Source organism: Scyliorhinus canicula, chromosome 17, assembly GCF_902713615.1.
Source record: "Scyliorhinus canicula chromosome 17, sScyCan1.1, whole genome shotgun sequence".
Lineage (NCBI taxonomy): Eukaryota > Metazoa > Chordata > Chondrichthyes > Carcharhiniformes > Scyliorhinidae > Scyliorhinus > Scyliorhinus canicula.
Window position 1 is genome coordinate 63357461 of NC_052162.1, and position 21504 is coordinate 63378964.

The window sequence follows — 21504 nt, forward strand, 5'->3', positions numbered from 1 at the left end:
AAGCAGGAACGTTCAGGGCAAGGAGCCTCGTCGCCTTTCCAAACAAGGACGTTTGGATTCCCAAACACATTAAATATTTGGAGGGGAAAGCTATGGAAAAAAAAAGTGATTGCATTTGAAACACTGTACCAAAGAGCCTACGATCTGATAGTCTGTACTATACCATTATTTAATCCTGCGGGTTTAGAGGGCCAATTAGCCTGTTCCTGTCCTTTGTTCTATCCCTCCCCACAGGAGGGCAGTGTGACTGTGTTTAACTGATACTGACTTTGTTTAGGTCACTCCCATTACCACCACAAGTATTCACTCCACTACTGCCACCTCTTATAGCTCATGTTTCATCTATGAAAGGCAGCTGAATTAAGTACTTCTGCCACCCAGTAGTAACCATATCAGAATATCCTAACATACCCCTACGAGACTGCTGCAGTAGCTTCACAGCTTGGTTACTGTCCACTTTAACTAAAACTTGGCATTAGACTATCTTTGTCAATGGACGTGGGCTATTACCATGAGATCTCTAATCCCCATGTAGATGGGGATTAATACAAATCACAATAAAATACACAACATTTGGCAAAACTTTTTTATGCAGCACTTTCTCCACACCAAGTTATCAGAATAGTGCATTATTTTTCAAGAAACAATACAATTAAAAGTACAATCATAAAATAAACAATGTAAATAGGAGGCACCAAGTGGCAAAATATTCAGTAAAGCAGATATCTGTACTAAGTAGTGTAACTATACTTAAATTAAAAATAAATCAATACATACATGGGAATTTAATGCAAACTATCAGTTTCTCAAACGTATATCAGATTGCAGGCCACAGTATTGCCATCACCATGACACACTTATAAATGTATTTAAATACAGTACACTATTCACTATTGCAACGTCAACATGCCCTTCAGCTGCATTCTTCAATTTAAAACAGATAAATCTAACAATATCTCTAAACGCATGAATTTTTCCAGCAAACATCAGCCTCTAAAAAGATTGCCTTTTGGCTAGAAAGACAAGTAAATACTAGTTTAAAAATGAAAAACAATATTGTATTTCCACTGAATGAGAATACAGCTATATCAGCTCTCCCCCACCATCTCATCCCATTATATTTATCTCGGACGAGGACAGAAAGTTAATTGGTAGTGATGTAGGAGAGCATATTGAACACATTTTTAAACACTAATTTGAAAGATTTTTTAAGAATCACTGTTCGAAGACTAGGACACGTTCTGTACTCCACTACTGCAGTGATCCTTCCCAATAGGTGCATCAATTTTGAAAGAAAAAGATTCCCCATTTAAGATCATGTGTCGCAGAGACTAAATAACAAGTGCCCTCAAAAATAGTCAGTAAATCTTCTCATTTTCTGGTAGGTTAAGGTTTTCAACTTAAGATTGTAATTACAGTCAGCAATTTTTTTGTATGGTGGGCAGAGGAAAGTGCAGATAAAGCTGTATTGTGGCCTTGCATTGTTTACTTCATTTCCTCAAATCGAAGATATTCCCAGACATGTAATAAATTAACGATGCAAACAATCATGGTCACCATGACAGAACTTGCATTTCCAGCCAAGTTCTGAAAAGGGTGGCAAGGACGGAGGACAATCAACCGAGGACATATATTGTACTATGCCCATTATAATGATAGTGACTACTTAAATTTTTGTCAATTAATAAATGGAAATTGAAATAATAGAAACTCAATTAGTAAAACAGATCTAAAGAATTCAAATTGAAGAATTATGTTTGGGGTCCATTCTGAATAGTGTGGGCAAAAGCTACTTTCTGCTCTGAGTGTATAACTGGGTATTTTTAAAAACAAAATCACCAGTTCATCCAAAAAATTAGGTATTTTGCTTAAATGTATAAAAAGAGTACTGGTTTTATAGGCCTACACCAAAAATACATGTTACTGTTCTACATTCCATTTCACAAATAGCAAATGGAAATTTCAATTTAGCTGATTTTAAAAATGATAACCTCACATTTGTTTAACACCTTTCATGTTCTCAAGATATCCCACGCCCTTCCCATTCCATGAAGTACTTTTGAAATATAGTTACTATTGTGGTCAAACACAACAGCCAAATTTGTGCACAGCAAGGTCCCATTGTGACCAGAGTATCTGTTTTCGTGATTCTGTTGAGATATAAATATAGGCTCGGACTCCAGAACTCCCAAACTACCACAAGGTCTTTTACATCCATCTGTGAAGGAATATGGGACCTCAGTCAAGATGCCGCCTCTGCTAGTGCAGTAATCCCTCAGTACCACATAATGTCAACCTCAATTTTATGCTGAAACAGGAGATGAACATATGACCATCCGATTCAAATACAAGTCTTAACTTTAAAAGAAATACTAATGTAAAGGCAAGGCATCATAAAAGCCAGTATTATGACATACATAGCTCCACAATAAACGTATGAAATCAGACATACATAGAATACTTTTCCTTTTAGTGTGACACCAGGCTCTTCGAGGTCTTAGCATTGACTACTGCTGAAGCCAAACAAGTTCTAACTCTAGGTGTGTACTGCAGCAATTGAACTATAAACACCAAGCTTTGGAAAGACATGTTGATTCAGATTTTGCTTTTATGTGACATGATCTGAAAACAATTATGGCAAGGCAATTAATAAGACACAAGACATCTGTGAGTAACTTTAAAAGCTAGAATACAATCAAGATGTTCAAAGGACAAAGCAAACCAAGAGTGCTTATAAAAACTCCTAAGACACTGTTTTAACCTTGCAATACTCTGAAGGACCCAATTTTTAAAATAATTACATTGAATTTGTAGATATACCCGTGTCATGCTGGCGATTACAGCATGTGGTGTAACATAAACAAGTAGCGTAGGTTCCAGTCTTTCTAAAGTGTCATTATGCAGAGTGTCCAGCCTTCATTAACATCTCAACATTTAGAAAATACATACGGTTAACAATGTGCAACATATAGCCCAACAAACATGCAAACATAGGAGCAATGTCAGTCCAGAAGTTACACATGAAGTTAAAATGTGCAGTATGTGAAGTATGAAGTGTCACAAGATTTTTATTCGGTGGGGGAAAATCACCAAGATCAGTGATTATACTACGAAGCAAGTTAAGCTGCAATCAGCCATTTTAAAACATTGCACCACAATTTTGAAATCAGGGTAAAAGCAATGTTGATAGTCTTGAGTCACACATTGAGAATATTGAGGCCACAAAGTCAATTCAGTAAAGGTAAATCCCCTCCAGTACAATATATTGAAGCTACTAGCTCAGCACTGCCTGTGGGGCACTCATACCCAACATAACAAAGCACATACAATCTATCAATGGTTTCAGGGGCAGTGAGCGAAGTGATAATGGAGTGTAGTTCTTCAATTGAAGTAAAATCTTCAACTAATCCTCATGAGGCAAGTCCAAGTAGGAACCCACCGACAAAACCCCCAGTGAGGACAATATTCTTCTTAACAAACACAGTCACCTGCGTGGGGAGAACGAAAGGAGAGAATGGTTAGCATTTCACAGCATCTGCAGAGATCAAAGGACATTCAATCTCATGGAAGAGGATGCCATGTTAAAACTGTTTCTAAAACATAGCTGTCTAAAAATGCAAACCGTAAATCTCAGATTGAGATATACCGAGCACACGCTTGTGAATTTTTGAATCCCAAACTGTTAAAATTTGTTTTGGCAGCATTTAATCAAGCAAAGCTTAACAATCAATGTTAAATTTAAAAATAAATCCCTCCAACATCAATAGTTCAAAGTAGTTTCAGTAAGGGTCAAGGAACAACGGTGGGGATACTTAACTGGAAGGGCTAATTTCAATGAACTGAAAAAAGAACCTGGCCCAAGTAGATTGGAAATAAAGATTAATGGGTAAAATATTAAGTGGACAATGGGAGGCCTTCAAAGTGGACATAGTTCAGATACAGAAGAGACATGAGAAAAAAGGGGAAAGTCTGAAATACTCAATTAGCATGTTATACCTGCCTTTGCAAAATGAGAAGATACTAGCAAAATCACAGTAAAAGGAGAGGGTAGTAGAATAATTAGAGGTATTTAAAGGGTCGGTGGAGCTCAAAGCACAAGTTATTTGGTCCAAATGGCTTGCATTCTAGGTTGCTGTGGGAAGTAAAGGGGGAAATGACAAAAGCTCTGGCCACAATATTTCAATCCTTTTGGATATGGGTGTCAGAAGACTGACAACTATAGGCCAATTAGCCCACTTGCTGGTAGTCGGAAAACTTCTAAAGACTACTCTCAGACAGAATTGTCACCTGGAAAGACATGGGTTGACAAAGACAGCCAGTGTAGATTTGATGAGGAAAATCAGGCCTGACAAACTTGATTGAGTTCTTTGATGAACTAACAGAGAAGGTTGTGGAGTGCTAGTATCGTGTATCTGAACTTTCACATCGGCCTTTGACAAAATACCACATGATAGACTTGTTGGCAAAATTAAAACCCATTGGATTAAAGGAGCAGTGGCTGTGTGGTTAGAAAACTGGCTAAGGAACAGGAAGGAGCGTCGTAGTGATTTTTCCCCCCAGACTAGAGCAAAGTAGACAGTGTGCCCCCAAAGTGCAGTAATGGAGTCACTGATCTTTTTGATGTATGTTAATCACCTGGACCTGATTTCAACAGCGAGGATAGTGGCAGACTTTAGGAAGTGGAAACTTCCAAGACTATTGAAAAATTAATATGGAAGTGTGCAAAATTGTGGTAACTTGGCCACAAAATCGTCGAAATGTATTAATCTTCTTTAATATATAAAAATAATCAAGTTTAAAATACAGTATGGACTCAAAAACAGGAGTGGCTAATTAAACATTTAAATAACAGTAATTGAGGAGAATCAGAACTAACGGAAGTTAAATATGAATATACACAGAAAACAACAATGACACTAACGTTGTTACAGCACTTACTGATGCCATCAGCAAGGGATTTTAAATTAGATGCATAATAACAGTACAACTCTTCTCTCCCCCCCACCAATTTTAATCCCCACTAAAGACAGAAATACAATGAAACTAATGCCTTAATTATATGTCAGTCTTCAGGAGCTTTGCAACTACACTGTGATCTGCGCAGTAACACTGGTGACTCCGTCAACTCCTCCTCCACTTTGCCTTTCATGACGTAGGGCATTGTCCTCAGTTTGAAAAAGCGAGTAGCCTGAGGATTACCAATAATTTAACTGTAGTGCCACGCAATGTAACCCTGTTCATCTTTGAAAACCTCAGGATATTTCTGAATGACATCTTCTGTCACTTGTGTGCTTTATCTCACCCCAGTTCTATTGAATTTTCCTGAGCCAGTCATGCCAGTCGACTAGGTCTTTTATCACCAGGAGCCATGCTCTTACTTCTTGGCTGATATTTTGCAATGTCCGCCACTAACACTCCAAGAAATGGTATAGTCTGTAATGTGAAGCTCCAAAGGTAACTCTGCTAATATGATTGGGTAGCAAATCTTGACTTCTTCAAATCCAGGTTTATTCTGTGCAGCAAATCACTTCTCCATCAACTCACCCAGTGCCACCTGTATCCCCTTTATTTATATGGTGCAGTTATTTAAACATCGTGAAATCTATTTAACAATAAAATCAATTAGAACACCAATTCTAACTCAAATGCTGGGGAACATAAACTCTTTCCTAACATGCAATGGTATAGATCTGAAGGTTGATTCCTGCCTGAGTAAAGGATGGTGCCTGCTTCGAGCCCCAAATCTTCCTGAAGATCTCACTGATTACTAATGCCGAGGCTCCCGTTGCCATCTCCTTCTTGATTTTCTGTCCATCAAAACTCCACTGTAGCATAAATAGGTTCTGTTTGCCCCCACTCATATTAAACACGTCATGAGAGTGTTCCTCTGCCTGCTGAGGTTTCTAAGCGATGCACCTTTAACTGAGACTTCCTTGCATTAGAGTTCCCTGCTCAGCCTTTGACTTTCTCTTAACACCCCGGAACTTCTTTGCTAAATACCCCTTCTTGATGCACTGGTGACATACAGCATCTGAACAACAATTCGCAGTTTGATCTTTCACACCCAAAATACTCCAGTCTTCACCTTTTTAACAGCAGCTTCTTTCCCGACTTGACGCAGTGCACTTGCCTGCGTGCCGCCATTGGCCTTCTCAATATCTTTGGCATTATTGGGAGTCATTTCCATGCCCAAAAAAACATTTCTGGAGCCTTCTTATAAGTTCTCCCCGTGTCTGCATGGGTTTCCTCCGGGTGCTCCGGTTTCCCCCCCCCAGTCTAAAGATGTGCAGGTTGGGTGGATAAGTCATGCTAAATTGCACTTAGTGTCCAAAAAGGTTAGGTGCGCTTACAGGGGGATAGGGTGAAGGTATGGGCTTCAGTAGGTGCTCTTTCCAAGGGCCAGTGCAGACTCGATGGGCTGAATGGTCTCCTTTCTGCACCGTAAATTCTATTCTAAGTGTGGCTTCTCCCAGCAAATGCCACTAGTCTATCCCAAAAAACGTCTTCAAAATCTGCCCCAAACTCACAATGTTCAGAGAGCTGGTGCAATTGAGCAACAAAGTTAGCTACAGACTGTTCTGTTTTCGAAAATGACTAATGAACTGGAAAAGTTGTAAAATTACTGAGGGTTTAGGATTGTGGTGATTCTGAACGAATGTAACTAAATCCGCAAGTGAAATGGCTCCTCGGTTTATGTGGTGTAGCTAAATTTCTCACTAGCTTGCATTCGCCACACACATTCAGGAGAATTGAGCACTTTCTAGCCTCATCCATGATCCCATTCAAAGAAAAAAAAGTGTTCCAACCTTTCCACAAATTCAGTCCAGTTCTCGTCTCTTCCACAAGCTCACTGATAGACCCAAATATAGCCATGGTTCAACTTTGTGTCGAACGTGCTGAAACTCAAATTATTTTTATTCTCCTCATCAAAAAGATGTGCCAACTTGACTACAAAATGTTGTCGAAATGCAATAATCTTAAGGTTAACCTTCTTTAATACATAAAAGTAACAAAGTTTAAAATACAATATGGACTCAAAAACAAGAGTAGTTCGTTAAACATCGAAATAACAGGAATTGAAAAGAATCAGAACAGCAGTTTAAAAACAAATATACACAGCTAACAACACTAATGCTCACAGCACTTACTGATGACATCAGCAATGGATTTAAATAAGATGTCTAACCATAACACTAATGGAAATGTAAGTGGAAACTTCAAGACTATTGAAAAATGGGTCTGCAAGTTTTCAAAATGGACAAGTTACTGAAGGAGTGGCGATGCATGAGCAATAGGTACAATAGCATGAAATCAGTGTGGTCAAGAAAAAAGGAAGGAAACTAGAAAAAATAAAAAGTTAAATCTCTATTGTGGAGAGAGCATTTTAAAAAAAAGTTTTATTCTCTTTTTCATATTTTCTCCCAAATTTACACCCACCAACAATAAACAATAATCAGTAACAGATGTGTCAATCCCCATATCAATAACAACAATCCCATCCTCCCACCAAACCCCACACATTAGCCCGCATGTTCACAAACAAATGGCAAAAAGGAATCAGGAATCACCCATAGTCACCATTAACACACACAGTCCCCCTCCCCCAACCATCCCCCAACTAACGTTCAATGTTATCCAGTTCTTGAAAGTGCATAATGAATAATGCCCATGAATTGTAGAACCCCTCCATCCTTCCCCTCAGTTCAAACTTAACCTTCTCAAGAGTCAAGAATTCCAACAGGTCCCCCCCGCCACGCCAGGGCGTCGGGTGGAGAGGTTGCTCTCCATCCCATCAGGATCTGCCTTTGGGCGATCAACGAGGCGAAGGCTACAACATCTGCCTCCGTACCGGTTTCCAACCCTGACTGGTCCAACACCCCGAATATGGCCTCCCGAGGGTCCGGGTCCAGTTTCACATGTACCACTTTAGAGATGACCCTAAAAACTTCCTTCCAGTAATCCTCGAGCTTTGGACAGGACCAAAACATATGACTGTGATTAGCGCCCCCCCCGGGCAACGTTCACACACATCTTCTACTCCTTCAAATAATTGACTCATCCTCGCCCTCGTGAGGTGTGCTCTATATACCACCTTCAGCTGTATCAGCCCCAACCTCACACGCACGAGGTGGAGGCGTTCACTCTCCGGAGCACCTCACACCAGAACCCCTCTTCAATACCCTCTCCCAACTCTTCCTCCCACTTTGCTTTGATCCCTTCCAGTGGTGCCTTCTCCTCTTCCAAAATAGCTCTATAAATCGCCGACACTGCCCCGTTCTCCAGTACCCCTGTCGTCAGCACTTCCTCCAGCAATGTGGAGGCCAGTTCCACTGGGAAGCTATTTCCTTCCTGGCAAAATCTCGAAACTGCATGTGTCTAAACATTTCCCCCTGCTCCAGCTTCCAGCTCCTTCAATCCTGCAAACCGACCCCTTAAGAAACAAATCTTTTAGTGTCTTAATCCCCTTCTCTTCCCATTTCCGCAAATTTCCATCCCACCTCCCTGGCTCAAATCTGTGGTTCCCCCGAATCAGCATTTCCCTTGACCCTGTCCCCAAACTGAAGTGTTGGCAAAACTGCCTCCAAATTCTCAATGAAGCTATTATTAACAAACTCCCCAAGGCGGCTGGATATAGCACTTGGGGAGAAGGGGATCAAAGGCTATAGGGAGAAAGCAGGATTAGTCTATTGAGTTGGATGATCAGCCACGATCGTGATGAATGGCGGAGCAGGCTTGAAGGGCCAAAAGGCCTCCTCCTGCTCCTATCTTCTATGTATTTACCCGGGGCCATCGGGAGCGGCGCTGTTGCTAGCACCTTCAATCCCGACCCCTTGCACAAACTGTCCTCCATTCTGACCCACAGGGAATCAATCCCTCTGACCCAGCTACGCACCTTCTCCACATTCGGCACCCAGTAATAATGCATCAGGTTCAGAAGACCCAAACCCCCTGCCTGCCTTCCCCTCTGCAGCAGCACCTTTCTAACTCTGGCCACCTTCCCTCCCCATATGAATGAGGTAATCATTCCTTCAATCTCTCTGAAAAATGCCTTTGGCAGGAAAATCAGCAGGCTTTGGAAAATAAACAGAAATCGCGGCAACATGTTAATTTTAACCGCCTGTACCCGACCCGCCAGTGACAGAAGACCATCCCACCTTGCCAGATCAGCTTTCACTCTCCCCACCAAACTAGAAATGTTGTATCTGCGGAGCCCCCCCCCCCCCCCCCCCCCCCCCACCACTCTCCCCGGCAACCTGCACCCCCAAATACCTAAAATGAGTCCCTGCCCTACGGAATGGCAGCCCGCCCCCCCCCCTCACCCCTGCCCCTCCCGGCTGAGACACCACAAAATACTCACTCTTGTCTAGATTTAGTTTGTACCCCGAGAAAGACCCAAACACCCAAAGCAGCTCCAATATTCCCCCTACTGACACTCGGTTCCGACATGTAGAACAGCAAGTCATCGGCATACAAGGACACCCTCTGCCCTGTCCCCCCCCCCGCGCCCCCGCACTATTCCTTTCCATACCCGAACATCTTAATGCGATGGCCAATGGCTCAATCGTGAGTGTAAACAGCAGGGGGGTGGGACATAGGACATCCCAGCCTAGTTCCACGGTGGAGAGAATAGTATAGGAGAGAGCATTTTAAAGAATTACTTAGAGTTAGTTTACTAATTGTCTTGTCAACACAGTGTCATCAAGTTTAAAACAAAAACTGCTATAAATCTATTGGTACAAACATATTGCTCACCATCAATATACTTGTACTTCAACTGGATGTGTTCAAGATTTTCTGCATTTAGTACATTATAGAAATCTACTCAAATCTTCACATGGGACAAATATGCTCACTGGTGTTTCTCTATTCATAATGTACAGGAAACATATATGTATAGCTCTCCCCTTAACACTGACTGTGACTGAATCCATTTACACCACACATATGGCATCACATTTTCCAGTTCTTTCTTTATCTGCAGCAAAAAAAAGTTTCTTTTTGCATAACTCCTTTTAATATGCTTGAAAACTTCTGAATACTTAAATGTGGTGGGATACTAGACAGGAGAGATTAAAAAGTGTCAGACACTGAAGGGAGCTCGACTGACTGAGTTTTTAAGCAAGGACAAAAGGGAAGAGAGCTAACAGGGCAAAGAGCTCTCAGGAAAGATTACACAATTAAAGCAGCTTAATGCTGAAACGCATCTTAGATATTCGGGTAGTAATTTAAATAAATGCCACTTCTTAAAGAAACAAAATAAACTAGCTGCCCAGCTTTAGCAAAGCCACCATTTTGGAGTCAGGAACCTAAAGGCGGCAATTTTTGCCAGGTGTGGTGCAAAATTACAGCAACCTATCGTTTTTCTCATCCTTAGTTTCAAAGTATAATTTAAACCAAAATTAAAGCATGCAGCTTCATTATTTTACTTTTTTTTATAATTATAGGACAATTTAGCATGGCCAATCCACCTATCCTGTACATCTTTGAGTTGTGGGGGTGAGACCCCCACACACACAGGGAGAATGTGCAAACTCCACACGGACAGTGACCCGTGGCTGGGATTGAACACGGGCCCTCAGTGCTGTGAGGCATCAGTGCTAACCACTGTGCCACCCTATACAGCTTAATTAATAAGGTTCAACTGAAAATAAAACAATGCCAAGTGAATTATTTGGTTTCACCATTAACGTTTATTGGATTAATGAAACTGCTGCAGTAAGTGCACCACTCTGACATAATCTCCTTACCTCATCAATTGCACCATGTACTTCTGGAGTAACCTTATTCTTGCCAATTTTCAACTGTTTCTTTGCCTTGTTCACATCCCTCTCCACTCGCTTCCAGTCAACAGTGATATATCCTGTGTGGTTTGCAATCTGGGAAAAAAACTAGAGTATCACCACATCCATCTTTAGGGAGACTTCAACAATCATTATTTCTCACAGGGTTCAGCGTTATAGAATTCCCATGTGGATAAATACACCACTTGGTTCTGAATCATGTGAAATGTTACTGTACGCTTGTTTCTTGCCATGCAATATTGTCAATGTAGTTTTTCTTCCTCGCCATACTAAGTGGAAACAAGGACATGTTCTTAGGAAGTTGGCTTTCACCATTTCCACAGGAGAAGTGGAAGTGGAATAAAAACAGAAAATGCTGGATAAACTGAGCAGGTCTGGCAGGATCTGTGGAGAGAGAAACAGAGTTAACGTTTCGAGTCTAAATGACCCTCCACAGAACTGAAGAAATGTAAATTCTGACCGCCTCCTCCAGTCCCTTCCAAACTATATCATTCTACCGTTCTTGTGTTCTGCAGAAGAGCCATATAGACTCAAAGCGTTAGCCGTTTCTCTCCACAGATGCTGCCAGACCTGCTGAGTTTATCTAGCATTTTCTGTTTTATTCCAGATTCCCAGCATTTGCGGTTATTTTTCTCATTTTAAAGTGAAGGTGGGCGCCTTTCACTTGTATTCTGGAAATTTGATTAATTTCTCTGTTCAACAACACTCAATCTGCTCTCTCCCTTTGGGAATAGCATAAATATTACATATACAGGTTTACAGGTTAATAAACACAGGCATGCAAAATTACACTGCAATAGGGCATTCATGAGGCCTGGACACGATCAGAAGTAATTGCCCATCCACAACTGTCCTTGAGAAAGTGGTGGTGAAGATGGTCCCACAGTGCTGTGAGGGAGGGAGTTCCACAATTTTGACTCTGATGATGAAGGACCAGTGGTATATTTACAAGTCAAGGTAGTCCGACTTGGAGGAAAACTTGTAGGTAGTGGTGTTCTGATGCTCCTGCTGCTCAGCTATTCTGCAAAGCGGTCACCCAGTCTGCATTTGATCTCCCCAGGTGTAGAAGAGACTGTATTGTGATCAGTGAAACAGTAGATTAAATTGAAAGGAGTACACAAAAATTGCTGCTTCACCTGGAAAGAATGTTTGGGGCCTTGGACAATGAGGAGCGAGGTGATAAAAGGGCAGGTGTTACACCCCCTGTGATTGCATGGGAAGGTGCCATGGGAGTGGGATGAGGTGTTGAGATGATAGAGGTTAGGGTTAGGGTTGGACCAGGGTGCCGTGGAGGGAATGGTTCTTTTGGAATGCTGACAGGGGAGAGGAGGGGAAGATATTCTTGGTGGTGGCATCATGCGAGAAATGGCAGAGGCTAATGGGATAGAAAGTGAGAACAAGGGGAACCCTATCATGGTTCGGAGTGGAAAAGAAAGGGACGAGGACAGAAGTGTGGAAATGAGTTGGCCACAATTGCGGTCCCTTGAACCACAATGGGGGAGGGGAAGGGTGAGAATCTTCGATGAGGAAAATGACAGACATGTCGGAAGTGCTGCGGAAGATAGCATCATGAGAACAGATGTGGTGGAGAAATTGAGAGAATGGAATGGAGTTCTTACAGGAAGTTAGGTGTGAGGTGTAGTTGAGGCATGTTTTAAAGTGAATGAATTGCATACTTTTCATACAGCCAGCGATGAACTAATGAATATGCTCTAATTGGTGCAAGTGATTTTTACTTACATGTATGTTGAATATCAGTCCAATTCCACCCGCCACAAAAAAACTTCCAAAGTATTAAGATTGCTCAATTTCTACAGGTTTAAATTCCTCGACCAACAAACACACAAGCCCCAAAATATGCATGCATTTGAATGCATGGATGGATAATAATGAACCACCACCAGTTTGAGAATTAACTCGGCTTTACAGGCCCTCTCCTCAGCTGTCTGCTCTTCTGAAGTCCCTCATTCCACCAGTCTCAGAAGATTCTTGATTTACCAGGTCAATGACGATCTCACCTGGAGCAGGAAGAAGCCTCCACCGACTGCTGTTGCAGCTAATTTTCCAACCTTCTGAAACAGGAATCCTGCACACCTGCAAAAGAGAAGTGGAAGAAATTATTAAAAATTATAATGGAAAAAATTAGGGATTTAGTCATCGCTTCCAAAAAGAAACTTCATTATATTTTAGATTCAGTTGACAATGGAAGGCTTCTTCTGCAAGTTAGTCTGTGAAATAACTAGAGTCTGTATATTGCAGTTGGATACAAAATCAAAAATGAGCCTGAATGGAGCTTAGACTAATAGTATGAAAGGGTTAGCCAACAGCTCGTACTGTACCCACACAGTGGTTAGCACTTCTGCCTCAGCGCCAGGTACCCGTGTTCAATTCCAGCCTTAGGTCTGTGTGGAGTTTGCACGTTCTCCCTGCGTCTGCATGGGTTTCCTCCGGGTGCTCTGGTTTCCTCCCACAGTGTAGGTTAGGTGGGTTATGGGTATGGGGCGGGGGAGTGGTCCTAGGTTGTATGCTTTTTCAGACAATCGGTACAGACTTGATGGGTCGAATGGCTTCCTTCTGCACTGTAGGGATTCTATGGACCCCGAGTGAAACTAATTAAGCAAGTAGGCGATTGAGGCTGAAATGATCAGTATTGGGCACTTGATCAGAAAGTGCTTCTGCTTACACCACTCCTCCATATTGAATATTGAAACCACTCCTCTTCGACAAGAGATTTGAAATCTGTTCTAAATACTTACACTAATGAAATCTGCGATTTGGAAGTGATTTAAGGAGCAGCCTAGGACTCAAACGGAAATATGGAGTCTCGGTTTTATTAAAATCTCTCTTTCTAGTCTATTCACCTACCCAATAGCTATTTGAGCTACTTGGATCTTCATTTTTATTGATGCAGATCACAATGGATGTGTTACCCTAGACGTTTTCTTCAAATCATACAGACTTAGAGATATGTTACTTTCATTCACTGGAATATTGAAGTGGAAAGGAAATTGCTTATTTTACTTCATCAGCGTAGCTTCTGTCTCAATGTTTCTTGGAAATGTAAGTAACCTCATCTGGCAACATTGATATTTCTTCACAGTTAGCGTTTGTTAATCTGCTCACCAGACAAATCTGCAACATCACAACCTCTGCCCACCCTCCTCTCTCACGTTGTTAATGTGATACACAACAAGCAGAAAAATACTCTCTGCTTAAGATCAATATTAAAAGTTAAAAGCTCACCAACCACTGGCTCCTCCAATCATCAGCTGTGTTGCTACTGTATATTTCTCAGCAATTGGCCCAGAGTTTCTTCCAAAGAATCGGCTCCACCACCTTTGTCGTTTGGCATATTCAGCTAAATCCAACACCTCAAACTGACCATCATCATTGCCCTGGTCTGGAGAGAAACAATAAGATCTCAGGGTTTTTTTTATTTCTGCACAGCATATCCAGATGTGTCATCCACTATCCGTAGTATATTCTTACATGCTGCAGTCACCATTAGAATGATGGGTGAACAGATAGCATGGCATTATTGGATGGACAGTCTTATTGGTACAGATAGCACTTCACATTCTGAACAATGGAAAGAAGCAGTATGTGATGATGTTACTACTCAGAACTACAGGTACATCCTTAAATATTATGGCACGGTCCTCAAATATTATGGCATGGTGTTCAGATGTAATACTTCCTGGAAAATGAGGGATTTGGTTTGCATATTTACAAAATGTTGGAAGATCATTTGACCTAGTTACTCAGAGACATCTTTGAATGGAAGAAAGAATACAGTAACTATTAACATCCTGGGGGTTAGCACTGACTAGAAACTGAGCTGGACCAGCCATATAAATAATGTGGCTACAGCAGCAAGTAAGAGGCTAGAAATTCTGTAAAGAGTAACTCGCCTCCTGACTCCTCAGCCGTGTCCACCACCTACAAGGCATATGTCACTCTCCACTTGCCTGGATGAATGAAGCTCCCAACAACACAAGAAGCTTCATACCACGCAGGACAAAGTAACTTGATTAGCACCTTCAGCATCCATTTCCTCCACCACTGACACACGGAGGCAGCAATGTGCACCATCTACAAGATGTACTGCAGCACTTCACGAAGACTTCTTTGACAGCACTTTCCAAGCACACAACCTCTGCAAGCTAGAAGGACAAAAGCAGCAGACACAACAGCACTTTCAAATTCCTTTCCAAGCCACACACCATCCTGACTTGGAACTATATCACTGTTCCTTCACTGTCATTGAGTTAAAATTCTGGAACACCCTAACAGCACTTTGGGTGTACCTACAGTAGATGGACTACAGTAGTTAAAGGCAGTGGCTCACCGTCATTATCTCAAGGGCAATTAGGGATGGGCATTAGAAATGCTGGTCCAGCCAGCAAATCCACACCCGAAGAATGATTTTTAAAAAACTACATTTCTTCTCATCCAATATTGTGTGCTTGACTGTCTTCCCAGCGTGGTACATTGTACAAAATCACTTTCAAACAGGCCTAAAGGCACATTTTCCACTGTATCCAAAGAGCATTGCGAACATTGAAGGCGCAACATCCCAATATATACATTTTAGTAGGTACAGGATAGGTATACATTTTTAACTTCCAGTATTGCCAAAACAACGATTCAATAATTGGATGGAGGTATTTGCATTGCAGAATATGGTTGAATCATGGCTGTGCGTAGTGGAACATTTGGCAGAACCTGCTTATAGCATTTACATGCACAGGAAACCAGTTTTTCCTTTTTAAATTAAACTATGATAATTAACAACAAACAAAACCCAAACTTTAGTGGGTACTTCTGCTTAGACCAATTTCCCCAAGATGACCATTACAACTATAATACTGCACCATGGTGGCCACAAAGAAGTCAAATATGTTATTGAATCCTGGGCAGCACAATCACTGAATATAACCAGAGATATTAAATTGAACATAACTAGCAGGTACACTTTGCAAGAATTTATTTTCAGTTTCATATTTTTTTTTTTTTTTAAATAATTTTTATTCAAATTTTCACATTTTCACAAAGAAAACAATAACAGGGCAGCACGGTGGCACAGTGGTTAGCATTGCTGCCTACGGCGCTGAGGACCCGGGTTCGAATCCCGGCCCTGGGTCACTGTCCGTGTGGAGTTTGCACATTCTCCCCGTGTCTGCGTGGGTTTCGCCCCCACAACCCAAAGATGTGCAGGTTAGGTGAATTGGCCACGCTAAATTGCCCCTTAATTGGAAAAAATAATTGGGTGCTCTAAATTTATTTAAAAAAAAGAAAACAATAACAAAAAATTCTAAGAATGATAAATACAAAAGAGAAACAATAAATTAACGCCAGTCATTGGCAAAAAACAGATATTCAACCCAAAACAAAAACAAAGAGACAACCCCCCCCCTCCCGGGTTGCTGCTGTGCTGACCTTTTGTTTTTACCGTTCTGCCAGGAGATCTAGGAATGGTTGCCATCTCCTGAAAAACACCTGCACTGACCCCCTTAGGGCAAATTTCACCCTCTCCAATTTAATAAACCCCGCCATATCATTGACCCAAGCCTCCACGCTTGGGGGCCTCGCATCCTTCCACTGAAGAAGAATCCTCCGCTGGGCTACTAGGGACGCAAAGGCCAGAACACCGGCCTCTTTCGCCTCCTGCACTCCCGGCTCCACTGCAACCCCAAATATTGCGAGTCCCAGCCTGGATTGACCCTGGATCCTACCATCCTCGATACCGTCCTTGCTACACCCTTCCAAAATTCCCCCAGCATTGGGCATGCCCAGAACATGTGGACATGGTTTGCTGGGCTCCCTGAGCACCTAATACACCTGTCCTCGGTCCCAAAAAAAAACCGGCTCATCCTTGTCCCGATCATATGAGCCCTATGCAGTACCTTAAACTGCATGAGGCTAAGCCTCGCACACGAAGGCGAGGAGTTCACCCTTTCTAGGGCATCCACCCACGTCCCCTACTCAATCTCCACACCCAGCTCCTCCACCCATTTATCTTTCAGGTCCTCCACCGAGGCCTCGTCTACCTCCTGCATCACCTGGTACACTATCGAGATCCTGCCCTCTCCAACCCATACCCCCGAGAGCACCCTGTCCTGGACCCCACGCGGCGGCAGCAGGGGGAACCCTGCCACCTGCCGCCTGACAAACGCCCTTACTTGCATGTACCTAAAGGTGTTCCCCGGGGGGAGCCTGAACTTCCCTTCCAACTCACCCAGGCTCGCAAACTTCCCGTCTCTGAACAGGTCCCCCAGCCTCCTGACACCTGCCCTGTGCCAACTCAGGAACCCGCCATCAATTCTCCCCGGAACAAACCGGTGGTTCCCCCGTATCGGGGACCCCAATCGAGGCCCCCCCCTCCCCCCCTGTGCCGCCTCCATTTCCCCCAAATCTTGAGGGTAGCTGCCACCACTGGGCTCGTGGTATACCTCGTCGGAGGGAGCGGCAGCAGCGCTGTTGCAAGCACTTCCAGGCTCGTACCCACACAGGATGCCATCTCCAGCCTCTTCCATGCCGCCCCCTCCCCGTCCATTACCCACTTACGTACCATCGCTGCGTTGGTAGCCCAATAATACCCACAGAGGTTGGGCAATGCCAGCCCCCCCCAATCCCTGCCCCGCTCCAAGAACACCCGTCTCACCCTTGGAGTCCCGTGTGCCCACACAAACCCCGTAATGCTCCTGTTAACCCGCCTGAAAAAGGCCTTCGGGATAAGGATGGGGAGGCACTGGAACAGGAACAGAAACCTCGGGAGCACCGTCACAGTTTCATATTTTTAACTCTGATCTTTTCAGAGTAAAAAACAAAATCACATCAAAAGAGAATCAGCCACAAAGGCCCGCTTGGAGGTGGTCAAATTTTACACCTCAGTCCAGATATGCTGATGGGTTATCAGCTGGGATACTTGCTAATATTTTACATCCCTCTTGCACGACAGACATGGTGGTAGCATGGTGGTTAGCATAAATGCTTCACAGCTCCAGGGTCCCAGGTTCGATTCCCGGCTGGGTCACTGTCTGTGTGGAGTCTGCACGTCCTCCCCCTGTGTGCGTGGGTTTCCTTCCGGTTTCCTCCCACAGTCCAAAGATGTGCGGGTTAGGTGGATTGGCCATGCTAAATTGCCCGTAGTGTCCTAATAAAAGTAAGGTTAAGGGGGGGTTGTTGGGTTACGGGTATAGGGTGGATACGTGGGTTTGAGTAGGGTGATCATGGCTCGGCACAACATTGAGGGCCGAAGGGCCTGTTCTGTGCTGTACTGTTCTATGTTCTATAGGGTATCATGACATATTCACTATTTGACATCGCAACTGAATAGTTGGACAACAAAAAAAAACAAACCAAGGTTGTAAGAGATGTGGCAGATTGTTATTCAGTAAAATGATTGAACAAGCAAAAGAAATGAATGGGGCAATTATACTTATTGATCAGCTGCTAATATTTACATTTTAGAGCACATGATACCACTTAAACGGAGGCGAGTCTGGGATACACTGACCCTACATTCTGCATGTTATCCATTCTACTTTTTAAAAGTTCACAAGCAAACTTTCTGTCTGAAATCTACTGAAGGGAATGATCATTAACCAGGATCCAAGAAGATTTGATGATCCTACTGTTTAGTCCAAAACACCCACATCAGCTATCACTTTTCAGCACCATGAAAGGAATGCTTGCAGGATTCCTATCCGACATCTGTAAAATGATAGACATTAGCAGCTGCTTTTTGTACATATGAACAAAGTCAGTCTGTATGTCTTCAAATAGGGGTAGTGCGAAAACATTTCTTGGGACATTCTTGTGTCAAATCCAGAATTCCTTCCAAAAAAGCTACAGTGCTGCATTTATTTCCAAACTAATCATCCATTTATCCTAATACCCTGTATCTCCTCTTGTGTCAATTTTTAAAGCAGATGAAGAAAACAAGACAACAAGGAGATGAAAATGAAGTTTAAGCCTTTTTATAGTACAGATCATCTAACAGTCATCTAGATCAGTAATTCCAGCTGACTTTTCTCCCTTTGGCTAGAGAGCTAACAGAATTATGATCAGACAAAATGGGTGCTGAGCCAAACTAGGACATGATAGGGAGGTGATCCAAAGTTTGAAGAAAGAGTGAAACATTCGGAGAGAAATTGTACAGTGTAGAGCATACATAACTGGTGGCATAGGTCTACAAGGGTCAGAATAGAATAACAAAGTTTGTGGGGGCAGGGAGCAGTGGTGGTGGTGAGGTGGTCGTAGGGCTCAAGAAGGCTATATAAAAGGGCAGAGGGATAAGGCCACGTAGGGGAACTAAATATGACGTTAAGAATTTTAAATTTGACGCATTCAGGAAACAGGAGCCAATATCAGTCAGCAAGATTAGCAGTGATGTGACACAACATGGGCAACAGAGACTTAGGCAAGCTGGCGTTCACAGAGGAGAGAGAATAGAAAGAAAATATTGGAATAGGAAATTTTCAAGGAAATTAGAAGCTCACCTAATTGTCTAATAGGATAGAAAGATTACACTCATTCTGGTTCAACTCGAGATAGTGGTCGAGGAGGGCAATAGAATCAATGCTTTGAGTATGGAGTTTCTGGTGGATCTGATGGCATCGAACTCAATCTTTTCAATAAAGGGGTTGACAGTGGCAATATTAGTTGGAACAACCAAATTGGGAGAGTGTAAAGGTTTTATTGGGTATGAAGGCTTTATAAAAGGAAATGTGGAAAATGGAAGGGCAAAGGCTCAGCTATTGGTACCTTGGATATGCAATTATAAGTGACATGAAGGCAACTGTGTACTAACCACTGGACGCATCTCCCTTACAAAGAGTATTGGTTTCATCTTAAGGTCAGTAAAGGCCAACATGAAGTTTAGCAGCATAATTACAGGGTCTACAGCATTTAACTAACGTCAAATTATCAACAAAAGCTTATCCAGCAACCAATCAGAGCAAAGAATCAGACTACAGATACAGATAAAAACACCCAGATGCAAACCAGTCGACTAATAAAAGCTTGCTGCATTGTATTGTAGCCCAATTAGTGAACTTGATTTGACTTGTACAGTCAGGTCTCTTCTTCAATTGTTCTGAGCAAACTAACACTAATGTCCTGATGCTGTAAACGGCACTAATCAAACGCTGCAAGTTTTATCTTTCTCTCTCTATCAAATGATGTGTATTATTCAGTACATTAGTAGAATTTATTTATTTGGTCAGATATCATAAGTCTCCAAATAATCAATTTGAGATAAATTACTGGTGCGACAAGCCTGAATTATAACCAATGTGCCTCTAAATTTGCACTGTGCAGTCCCTTTGCACAACCATGCATGCCAACATCCTAAATTGCTGTGCAACCACATTCCCACACAATTTAGAGAGAATGATGGCTATAACAGATTGAATACAAAGAGATACCAATCAACCTCCTGTAAAGTCAATAAAGAACATAGGCAAAAGGCAAGATACTGAAGCAACTGGAAGACTGAAAATCAGACAAAGTTAGAAATATACAGGTCAGGCAGCACCTAGGTAAAAACTGAAAAGTCAGTCAATGTTTCAGATCTTAAAATATCAACTGACTGCTCATATATCTTTAATTACAACCGATCTACTATAACCAATGTTCTCTCTTAAGCTACACAGGAGTGTGGTTGCACAGTAATCCAAGGCTGTGCAATGTTTCAAACAGGTTGGGTCCAACCAATGTTCCATTTAGGATGCTGGCGTGCATGGTTTTGCAAAAGGACTACAAAGTGCAAAATTAGACATACACTCGTTATCATTTAGACTTTTTCCATCAATAGTGTATCTTTAATTGATCGAAGGCTGATGACATTATCTGATCAAAGAAGTCAATTCTTCTAATGTACTGAATGGTACATGTTATGTTAGAGAGGTCAAACTTGCATTTGATTAGAACCAAAGCACTTTACCACCAATGAAATATATTTGAAGCATGATCACTGTTGTAATGTAAGAAACACAGCAGCCAGCCCTCACATAGTGATAATGCCCAGAAAAGCCTGTTTTTTGAGATGCTGACTGAAGAGATAAATATTGGCCAAGTCGCTAGATTGACTCTCCTGTTTTTATATAAAATAGTGCCATGGGGATCATTCACATCCACTCAAGATAGCTGACAAAAGACTCGCTTTAATGTCTCATCCAACAGGTTTAACAGTTAACCCCAGGATGCTGCCACTGGAGAGCAGGTACCATTACTGAATGTCAGGGTCTATATATTAATGTTCATCACTGACACAACCACAGAATCAGACAATAATATAAACTGTGCAGTAATGTCAGTTTATATTAATGTCTGATTATACAATGTCAGCGATAAACATTACTAATATATAAACAGTATAGTTCATATGAGACATGGACACCAGGCCTATGTAGGGACAGCTTGCCAGTGCAACCTTGACTTGACTTCTCCGTTCTCGGCCTCCTGCCCGCTACTCTTTACCCGCCTTTCGCTTCCCCCTGCGGTCTCCCTCAGCCCGTGACGAACATTAGTTTCCCAGGCTAGCTACCAGCTTTCTCACCTTTCGCCTCCGCCATCCTGCTCCGCCCTCTCACCCGGAAACACTCCTCCCACGTCGGCGGAAATAGATGTTATCGAACCTTGCGTCACGGCGCGCACGCGCTGTTAATCATCCAGCTTGAGATCCAGTCGCAGGGTC

At 42.3% G+C, this 21504-nt stretch overlaps 1 protein-coding gene across 1 annotated transcript; it reads right to left on the reverse strand.

Moving 5' to 3' along the window:
• Positions 1-572: 572 nt before the first annotated feature.
• On the reverse strand, positions 573-21487 carry fundc2 (fun14 domain containing 2). Its single transcript, XM_038774654.1, has 5 exons — positions 21367-21487; positions 14046-14202; positions 12821-12896; positions 10749-10877; positions 573-3488 (listed from the first exon to the last, which is right to left on the reverse strand). The coding sequence occupies exons 1-5, from the start codon at positions 21380-21382 to the stop codon at positions 3411-3413; spliced, it is 456 nt and encodes a 151-aa protein (XP_038630582.1). The 5' UTR covers positions 21383-21487; the 3' UTR covers positions 573-3410.
• Between the last annotated feature and the right edge of the window lie 17 nt (positions 21488-21504).